This window comes from Strongylocentrotus purpuratus, unplaced genomic scaffold (assembly GCF_000002235.5).
Source record: "Strongylocentrotus purpuratus isolate Spur 01 unplaced genomic scaffold, Spur_5.0 spur5_scaffold_2, whole genome shotgun sequence".
Classification (NCBI taxonomy): Eukaryota; Metazoa; Echinodermata; class Echinoidea; order Camarodonta; family Strongylocentrotidae; genus Strongylocentrotus; species Strongylocentrotus purpuratus.
The window spans coordinates 15,535,697-15,546,707 of NW_022145605.1; the positions used below are offsets into that span (position 1 = coordinate 15,535,697).

Below are 11,011 nucleotides of genomic sequence, written 5' to 3' on the forward strand. Positions count from 1 at the left end.
GTATCAATTTTAATGTTTTTAAAGTCCCACTGCACTACTTGTAGCTACTTGGCCCTCTTTATAGCAAACAATGCCTAATCGGTGACTTTTGGGCCCCATGGTCCCCCTTTTCTTATGCATAGTTAATTGACAGCTGATTTGATGAGATAACCACCTGTCAGTGACCATGCAGGGAGGTCTAATCCCTCCTGGCCAAACTAGTGCGGTTAGGCTTTAAATTCATGTCTGAACAAAGCCTAATGAAACCATGACAAGGTACGGGTCCCTGTTGGAACAATATCATTTTCATTAATATCCCTAGAAGATACAGTCGACTGGTCTGTGAACTCCACCATATCATATCACCGACTAATTACCACTCAATGGGATAAATTATCTAAATTGAAAAGTTTGTGCAGTGCAAGGACATAATGTAGGGGGTAGAATGGGAATTGATTAGAAAATGGGCATAAATCATTCATGCACTGTACTCCATAGTAGAACATTAATTCTTCCATTTTTTCACATAGAAATATGAGTTTGAAAGACAAGTTGTCTCTCCCATTGTCTATGCAACTTAAATAGTGTTTTAATTACATTTGTATTGATGATAATCGAAATCAACAAATAAAATTATATCATTACTTTCTTTTGATAATGTTCATAGTTTCTATTGTATATTCAAAGTTTCAAACCATAAAATAAAAGATTTCATCTTAATTCCTCGTCTCCATATTTTCCAGATGTATATTCTAACTATGAAATGAGAAACCAAGATCACTCCATCCTTTTTCTAGTGGTATATCAATCTAACTATCTTGAATGTCTAACGTTTATGGTACTGCTACTTTCAACAGAAACATGCAATTCCATAATACAATCAAACTTGCTTTAGCGACCACCTGTAAAGAAAGACCACCTGTTTATATCAAGACCACATATTTTTGCCTTAAAAATACTTTCTTATTGAAATGAAAGCAAACTGTATTCATTTAAAGTGGGCCCTTTAGTTGGGCAATCTTACAACACAAAATATATGTATGTACTGCATTTGTGCCTTTCATGATGTACAAATTTTCTATTTCTCTTAACCCGTTTAATGAAATAAAAATTGATTTGGTGTAACCATGGTCCTGTAGACCACAAATAACACACATTTTCCATAGGACCCAGCATGAGTTATGTGAAGCTTAGTATTCAACGAGTGAAAGTATATGAATTCCAATATATCATGCAATAAAAATACCCCTCAGTTTCACTTATTTCAGAGTTTATGCACAACAACCTACGAAGATGAAGATTAATTTGCATTTAATTCCAATTACATCTTCCGCATGTAAATTTAATGCATTTGATGCAAGCACAAAAGATAATCTAAATTGGAGCCCTCTAGCCATTCATAAGGCGAGCTGTCAGTTATTCAACCAGTAAGTTTCTATCATGAGCCATCGTGTCACGGTCCAATGACTCTAATTAGTCCGCCATTAATTGGATGGGGGCCAGTGGACCAGGAAATAATAATATAATGCATAAAATTTAGGCATTTCCCGCCTATTTGTGAAGTACAATGACGAGCGACAAATTTACTCACAGTCATTGGGTTATTTGGATATTAATCAACACCGTGAAAATAACCTTTTTGAATTCTATTATATACTGGAATGTGATTAATATTTTCAAAAAAATGGACTAATTGCAAAAAATAGTGAAATACTCCGGCATCTGTAATATGTGCACTGGTAGCTGAACAACGCAAGTTTTTGTATTCTTCCCTAAACTAAAATCGGTCTTCCCAAGGATGTTTACTCTTGTTAAATAGTTTTGTCAAATGGAAGTGTCCAAGTTATTTGGTCATTTTAGTGTCCCTATACTTCACCAAGTTTGGTGGAGTTATGGGCGATCCAACTTCACAGGTTTTCGCAACCTTCATGGAAAGCCCCGCATATAACCTTTGTAAACATAGTTAAAATTTACTGTTACTTTGTATATTTTGATTTTTATATTGCGAAATAAAATTGAATTGAATTGAATTGAATTGAACATAACTATAATCAATTAAAATGTGCCATCTCATATCAATTTAGGTTTGATCCAAGCTCTAGCGGGGTATCAAGTTCAATACTATCATGAGATACTATATAAGCTCACAGGTGTGGTCCATAACAAAAGGGATCAAATAGCTTGTACTTCTTACTTTTACAGCTGTAAACTGAACGTTCCTTTGTCACCAAAAAATGCTTAAGGTTTATGGGAAAATATACATTGATAACATCGATAATATTGTTTGCTAGCTTTGAAACCAAACAAATGGGACTTCCAATGGTGTATAGGCCAATGTTAACCGATAGCAATTCAGAGTTTTCTTTTTTTTTCTAAATCTACCCAAATCCAATTCAAGTTTACACACATATTATCCCTGCTGCACAGCAATGAAAAATTAATTCCCTCGATAAGCCTATAATTCAAACCTCCATCTGAAGAAGTAAAATTCATAAAAATTGTAAAAAAACCACAAAATGGAGACCACAAGATGAACTCTACCACTGACCAGCCAGCGCTGTGTTATTTTAAACAATGGATGAAATATAGGGCAGCAACTGGATCAGATGATAACACAAATGAACGAGGCAGGTGGAAGCCAAGTGTTTATATAAACATCTTTCTGCACCAATACACAGAAAGGATGTAGGGGTATTTCTATCATGTTATCTCCATAGCAGATAGGATAACTTGGCAGTAAAATGAAAATATTTAATTAGAATTAAGGCCTGTGTTTGTCTTGTTCCAAAATGGAAAATGTTAATTACATTTTTTTTCTTCAAATAGCAGTAATAGAATCTGTAAGATTTTTTTCAGAGCTAAATTTGTTATTGTAAGCTTCTATGTTTTTACTAAAGGAGGAAAATGTATCAAAACTTATGTCTTTCTTATTGTGAAATAAATATTCATTATCTGACACTTTGTTCACTTTTTATTCAAGGTCCAATTTAACATTTGGAAAGAAATTTCAATATCATTATTGTTAAATCACAACAACAAACTGATTATTACATCCAATCCCACTTTCAAAATTCAAATTGGTAGTGATAAAAATGACAAATGATGGTTATTTCCTTCAATGAAATATTGCTCACTGAAACTAGCTGTTAATTATAAAATTTTCTACACAACAGGAGTTTATCAAGAGGATGAATGCAACAAAGAAAGCTCATCTATCCAGTATAGCATGTCCAGCACACGCAAGATGGCAAATTGTATGCAAACACTTCAAAATGAAGGGATCAATTGATTTCCATTTACCAGCCTGTATAGGTATCCCTAGTAGTGCCAAGGCGCAAAATAGACAGACAATAAGACAAAGAAAAGTTGTGGAATTATTGTATTCATGCCTGTGTTAGCAAACAGGTGCATGGCTGGGACAGCACGCGACCAACTCTAATCAAAGTGTCGGAATTTGCTCTCTTTCTCAATACCTCAAACACCCCATTCAGACAAGCAAAATTTATTGTTGAGCTACCCGTATATAAAAACTGGATAGCTATTAAATTAAATTCAATATGATTTTTTTTTCTAGCCTGAAGGTCAATCAATAAAATATTGTACAACAAAATGTAAGGTTTGAGCCTTGTTTTGAACTATATAAATATTTATATTATTATTATTATTATTAACAGTCAGAGCCCATTGCCCATGAACTTCATGTATCAAACAAGCAATCATGACCATGACTTAGGCCAATAGTAAACATGGTGTATGCTGACTTCAAAATATTTTCTTCAAAGTCATTCCTTTATATAAGATGCCTGTATAGTGTGTGTGCCCATTTTATATACAAAGAGACTTTACACAACATTTCTTGAAAAAAATTTAGTATTATTTCCCCTGGTCTGAATGGGGTTAAAAGATGAGCAAAGAGGGGGCACCAGTGATCAATACAAGACCATCAGAGACACCACAACATTTGGTAGATGGGCGGGAAATAAGGGGGACAAAGGAAAATAGAGTGAATGGGCAGAGTTTGGGGCCAGTTTCCTCCCCTTTTTGAGGTTATACCTGAACAATAGGCATCCATTGAATTGTGTTTAAACTACACAACAATTGGCACGTGTCGAGCACCAAATCAAAGGCTTGTTATTGATCTGGACCCCTTTGCACAAGGTACTGCAGAACAGTGCAAGGAACAACAAACACAAACACATAGAAGGACCTATGTCTGAGCTCCTTGCTTGCCACGTGAAATTGTATGTAATGCCTCACAATACTAGATAGGCCTATACTCTGCAAGTAAATTAATATACCCAGGAATAATCAAATGTTACAATTGATCAACATTTTTTTTAATGTTGTGTATTATATGTTTCATCTATTCTATGGAGTTTAAATCAAGGATTGCACTTAATAATACAATAACAAATATAATGATGATGCAAATACAATGTGATAACAGCCAAAAATGTCTTTGTACAAATGGACAATATATTCTCAGCTGTTTGTGACAATTAACAGCGAATTTGGGGTTAAAAGTTTGACATATACCATAAGTGACAGGCCTTGCGTAAATTCATTAATCTGTGTATAATGGAAATTGTGAAATTTACACCCCACATCTTGGAACAGATCCCTGTGCAACCTACCCCAATGCCAAGGTCTGAGCTTAGCTGTCTACCCACCCACCTGTTCATGTTTTGATTCTGGCGCTATTTTTCACTCCTACCATCCACTGATTATCTGGAGTATTTTTATTTTTATGCCGTGATTCGATCATTGTCATATATGTCCATCATTTTCCTTCCCATGTACACAAATGCTATGAACAATGGTTGAATTTGTCTTGTCCATTGTCCCGTTCTCCTCTCCCCTCTTTTTCCCATTTCTCCTACCTTTCCCTCTATCTCTCATACGTCCTTTCATTCTCTTTTTCCTCTTCTCTCCCCTTCCTTACTCTCTCATTTCTCTTTCCTCTCTCTTTCTCTCTCTCTCTCTCTCTCTCTGTCCTTTCTCCCCCCCCCCCCTTCTCTCTTTCTCCTTCCTCACTGCCTTGACATCCCTTAATTTCTTTATTTTCCCTCTTTCTCTGGACCCTTCTTTTACTTTTCCCACTAGGACACGCCAAATTCACCTAAATTTGGTTCAAATATGAATGACAACAAAAAATAACATAAATGAAATAAACTCTTAATTTGAATAATTGTTACAATTTATTCAAATATCTCTTTCTGCTCTTCAAATTCTTCTCTCTCTCATCTCTCTCTCTCTCTCTCTCTCTCTCTCTCTCTCTCTCTCTCTCCTCCATCTAAAACACATAACTGTTTTTCAAGAAAAAATGTGTAACAATGACACACCGACTCTCACTACAGCACAGAGAGTAGGAAAAAACATTGTGCCTGTCATATAGCCGGTGCGGGTGAATTATCTTGGCAAATGTGCGGCATGCATGCATGCGTGCATCGATCACCTGAGAAAAAATGGAAATCTATACCCCAAAGCATCGCTTTGAAATTTGGACATGCATGTGAGTAAATCTCTGAGGAAAGAGACAAAAAATTAGCAAACAAATTAGAGAACTTGAAGCGGGTCCATGTCCCCCAGGCACAGCTGTCCATGTAGCAAGAATTTTTTGTTGACCCTCCCCCGCTAATAACTCATGTCCACATTGGACCTAGTTGTACGTCTCTAGACCTCTAAACTCACACATATTGAATATTTCCTTCTTCTTCCTTTTTTTTTTTGGTTCAGAACATTTTTTTTTTTTTTTTTTTTTTTTTTTTTTACTTGTATCATAGTTTTGAGTGCACAGAATAATTATGTTTGCAAGAATCTAACATAATATTGTCTTTTAGTGAATATGTGATTTATTTCTTCTATTTCAACTTAACTCTTTCTCTTTTTTTACGCTCCTCCCCCTCCCACAATGACATGTTCTTTATTAAAATTATAACTCTTGTAGATATTATTTTTGGAGTGTTTATACCATGCTGTAGATTTCCAGGAGAGAGAGGAATTTTTCTTTGTTAAATAGTGCAGGAAATTTAGGAATGTACAGAAAAAGATCATATTCTTCAAAGCTGCTGATACCACTGCAAAGGAAAAACCAGCAAGAAATTACATTGTTCCACAGTGGCATATTTAGGATGTTTAAGAATGTTTAATTTGATGGATTGGACTCTTCTCCTTACACGTAGGTACTCCAGAAATATTTTAAATAGTTGTACTCATGTACATACTAAGTACATCTAAATCTTTTAACATATCATTGAAAAGAACCATGCTCAAAGCATATAATTTAATTGTAAAAAGTTACAAGTGGGTCTGAGTCAAGGACTACACGATTCCAGCCACCATCTTCGTAAATTTGCATTTCTTTGCAGCTGTCTTAAGCAAGCTACTTGAGTGTCAATGCGCGGGAGGCTTGATTAATAAGTCATATTTGCATAAAAGATGAAATAATTTGATAAATTTTCAAGCCGCCACAGAGAGAAAGGGCCAGGCAAACACAGGGAACCAGAGAGACCCCAGCACACTGATAACATTAGATCATTGAAAGCTAACTAACTGACGGAGCAAATTTTGTTATGCATCGATAACAAAGACATGATAAGTAATATGTTCATGCAAGCAGGTCTTTTACAGAGCTGAACTGGAAACACAGTTTGCCTTCCGTTTTTCCCCCACAAAACTAATAAGTCTAAATGTGTCATGAATAACTAACTACATGTTAAAACTTAGCTCTAGAACTAAAGCTCTAGAAAAAGGCTTTATTCTTTAATTTTCCACAAAAGAGAACCTCTTTAAATTACCATCTTTGTTCTGAGCAAACTAAGGGTATGATATGACCATGTTCTCGAAACTGAAAGATTCTCTCTCTTTCTCTATTTTCTCTCTCTCTCTCTCTCTCTCTCTCTCTCTTTCCTAATTTATTTTGCGAGTCAAAAATGTCATGTATTTGTAGTCTAAATATTATATTTTTGTATATGAATATAAGTTATCTCAATACTTCCAAAACTGTTTCTAAAGTAATTATATACAGCCATGCTAAAGTGTAAATCATGAGAAAAAAGTATAATTATGCTACAAACCTATGAAAGTATGCTAAAACTATGCTACTATTGAATCATGCTCTAAAAATAAATGAAATTTGTGAAGTACCAAATCTCAGCTACACATGTAGGCAATCAGACTCAATTTGCCGTGAAGTCGATAGAAACTTAATATTCCTACAGTCCTTACTAGATCCTGCAGACTACTGCCCTCATATGTTTCAGTCTGTTTATGATTGGGATCTCCAGCTCATAATAGCTCCAGAGTTATATACAGAGCAATGGCACAAGAGCTCAGTGTAAGGACAAATAGTGACGGATCATTGTACATCTGATAAATCTTAACCTTTTTTAACTGTTGGTATAACCTTTATGAATCTTTTTTTTAGGCTATTCTACATTCTATTCTAACAATTATTAACCAATTTTGCTTTCTGAGCATGTATTCATTTATTTTGTTGAAGTGTGTTCTTGTATCATGTTAGACAAAACTCACAAAAGCAACAAATAGAATAACATCAGTTCTGCCAGTTTGTAAAGAATTTTCTAATTAACAGTCATCAATGTCCTTGTTAATTTTATACTTTAAGTGAAGAAAAAAAAGAAGATCTAATACAAAATGAAAACTTTAAAAGGTAAATGCCATTATGAAAACAAGAAAATAATGTTAGAAAAAATTAAACTTAGAACACAACCAAGTCAACCAGACCTAGTCAGTTTTTGTTAATGCATGGTTGGGGGAAAACTTAAACATAGTTGGAGACTTCAATCAAGTTCGTGTCTGGATCTCTAAAGTAGACTGAGTTAATGGGGCCCATCGCTCCCGTCCGCACCACCGGACCTTCTTCAACGTTCACCTCGCATGCCTTTAAATGCGCTATCACATCCTCCAGTGGTGTGTCGGCGATGAAGCACAGATCGGCAGATCCAGGGGTGGGGTGGGCCGCCTTCGGCTCAAACTCCTTGCCAGCCTCGTGGAGGTTGATTTTCTGGTTCCCGAATCTGAGCGCCTTGCGGGTCTCTTTGAACGTGATCTCCGTCATTCCAAGAACTCTGGCGTAGAAGTCGACGGTTCGAGCAACATCTTTCACGGTCAAGACGAGATGGTCCATATGGTCTATCTTTATAGATGTATGGTCTGAGGTTCCCGCACTGTCAGACATCCCGTTTTGGAGGTCGCTTAACTTCAAGCTGAAGATTAAATTTTGATGGATTTCTATATCTCTTGAAACCAACAGACGTTCAAACATCCAAAGTTCACATGACACAAAAAACTGTACTGGTGGTAGGGCCATTTAAATAGCAGATGGCAGTAACTTGATTATTTGATGTACGCAAGATGAATTAAGATAACTGCATATTCATTTCCGTATCTTTCCTTTGACAAGTCATAAATTCTCACAAAAGAAACAAAGTAGAGTTCATGCAGAAAACAACAGACAGTCAGCATGCACTAACGAAACAAAGCAGTGGCAGTACCAAAACAAAAGCTAGTCAAGGAATGAAAACAGTGCAGGTGATAAAACTGTTGTTAGTTTTGGTGCGCAAACACTGATGATACTCACTAATTGTCGGCACCAAAATACCTCTGTCTTGCCTTCAACAAGGCAACAAAAAATTGGAACCTAGAAGAAAAGAAAAAACACAAAATGGCATTCAAGCTGGTAATTGATTGTTTACAGAATAAATATCAACCAAAAATAACAATGTCAAATTATCTGTCATATTAGTCAGTAATTTTCAAACTTAGCAGCTTTAGCTTGTCTTTATCCTTCCACATAGGGTTTTGGTGAAGCATTGATTAACCTACAATAGTCTTGTCTAATTTGGAGTGGGGTATTCTACTGTTACTCCGAACATGCATATAAACGTAGATCACTAGGAAATTGTCTCTCATTATTTGGTTATTATGCACGGAATATTAGCTTTCTCTCTTCCATCGAATTAAAATAACTCATCTCCTTCTCAACTTGAAACTCAATTTCACAGAGCAAAAAGTTCAGGGACTGTACCCAAAATCAGAATGGATCTATGCCTTCTTCTATGATTCACCGTAACAAATTTTCAGGAAAGAATGGACAGCAGCAATGCGAATGGGAAAATATTGAAGAAAGACAAAAATGGAACAAACAGGTGGCATATTGCATAATCAAGTCACAAAGTCCAACACAAAATTATATGAATGGGGACACTAAATTCTTCATTCACTTTCACAGAAGGGAAACCGTTTTAACGAATGGAAATTCATAAATATTAGAAAATATGCAACTTTGAAATACACCACGCTTTTCATCACACACAAAATTAGCTCAAATCAAAGGAAGATGGAAAATAAGCGTAAACTGTGAGCTTACAAACCGGAAAAATTCAAGATACAGACGACAATGGGTTCCAATGCGCTTCTCTCTTTCTAATCAAGAGATGGCGCTTGCCCACAATGTATGCTTGAATACCATACTCGTTCTTGCATCTCGGGAGATTGATAACACCGTTTTACCCTGAAAAGTTGTCACAAGATAACAGGCCATGGGATCACATATGATTATTGAAATTCTGATAAACTTTTCTCCTGCTTGTTATATCATGATAAAAAATGAAATATCTTTATTTATAATTTTTCTTGAAGATCTATTTCACTTTGTTACAGAAGGGGGGAATCCAACTTCATCCTTCCAGTGACAGCCTTACTATTGTTCCCAGTCATCTCCTCTCAGTTCTTTCCCATTTCTTTCTTTCTATCCTTCTTTTTCCTCTCTTCCCCCCTTTTGTCTTTAACTTATCTTTCACTGTCATTCTCAATTCTCTCTTCCCAACATACCACCTCTCCCCTCCCCCTCCCCCCCCCCCCCCCTCTCTCTTTCTCCCTCATTCTTACTCCCTTTGTCTCCTCTCTCCCTTTCTTGCTCCCTCTCTTCTCTCTCTCTCTCTCTCTCTCTCTAACTCTCTCTCTCCCTCTTCTCCTCTCTCTCTCTCTCTTCCTCCGAGTCTCTCTTTAAACCTGACACACTCTTTCTTTTTCTAACAAGTACCAGCACCCCATTCTAAGAAACATGATTTATGGAACAGAATCTGTATTTCCATCCCTTTGCCATCTTTCTAATATGTTACAGGATATAAATTGATTACAAAAAGAATTGTAAAACTTCTTTCTCAAAATGTATTTGCAGCAGTACACACAAAATAAAAAGTATACTCTTAAAACATCTTGCTCCCTCTCTTCTCTCTCTCTCTCTCTCTCTCTCTCTCTCTCTCCCTTTCTTACTCCCTTCGTCTCTCCCTTTCTTCACCACAATCCCTTGAAGTATTTCTATTTTCTGGGAACTCTTTCTGAATAATTTTTTTTTAACAAAACATTGTCCCCTGTTTTCTACCCTTCAGCAAGTAGTCATGTTTTTATTTTCTTCGCTTTTTTCTCTCAATGTATCATGCGCTTTTACAACCATGAAATAACTAGCTCCCATGCTTTAAGAACTGTATTTGAAATAAATAAATACATGATTACAATGACAAGAAAGATACACATAAATGACATCAATTAATATGATGTAGGCAGCATTACATGAAAGACATATGTACCTTTGAAAAGATATCTTATTTTAGTTTAACTAAAAGGCAGTAATTAGTTGGTACATGTATCAAGTTAATGTTAAAATTCATGTCAAATAAAAGCACCAACAGTTGAGAGCAGTAGAGTATTCCAATTACCTTGCAGAATGTGTTTCAAATTAAACAATACAACATACGTGTTAGTTACCCTGTTAATTAGTATAATAACATACAATTCAAGCCCATAAACATCTTGACATTTCTTCCTGGTAAAACAGCTTATGTTTCAGCCTTTCAATTTCAGCCTTCGCAACGTAGCAGAAAATATGATTTCAAAATGAAAGTATACACATGTCAAAATATCCAGTTATAATGTATCAAATATATATATGTATTTCTTCAAAAAATATATATACCTACAATTGATAAATATGAATAAAATAAAGAAA

General features: G+C 35.5%; 1 protein-coding gene across 2 annotated transcripts; it reads right to left on the bottom strand.

Annotated features, from left to right (window-relative positions):
• Positions 1–7,132: 7,132 nt before the first annotated feature.
• LOC584307 (glyoxalase domain-containing protein 5-like) lies at positions 7,133–9,839 on the bottom strand. 2 transcript variants are annotated; one of them, XM_030991777.1, is made up of 2 exons: positions 9,375–9,839; positions 7,133–8,641 (listed from the first exon to the last, which is right to left on the bottom strand). In XM_030991777.1, exon 2 carries the CDS (start codon positions 8,309–8,311, stop codon positions 7,763–7,765), a length of 549 nt encoding a protein of 182 aa, XP_030847637.1. In that variant the 5' UTR covers positions 8,312–8,641; positions 9,375–9,839; the 3' UTR covers positions 7,133–7,762. The 2 variants fall into 2 exon arrangements, with proteins under 2 accessions (XP_030847637.1, XP_011673013.2); XM_011674711.2 differs by having other exon boundaries at positions 9,371–9,839.
• Between the last annotated feature and the right edge of the window lie 1,172 nt (positions 9,840–11,011).

What these genes read in the sequence shown, in the direction of transcription:
- LOC584307 (XM_030991777.1), bottom strand. Translation starts at nt 8,311, where the DNA reads ATGGCCCTACCACCAGTACAGTTTTTTGTGTCATGTGAACTTTGGATG.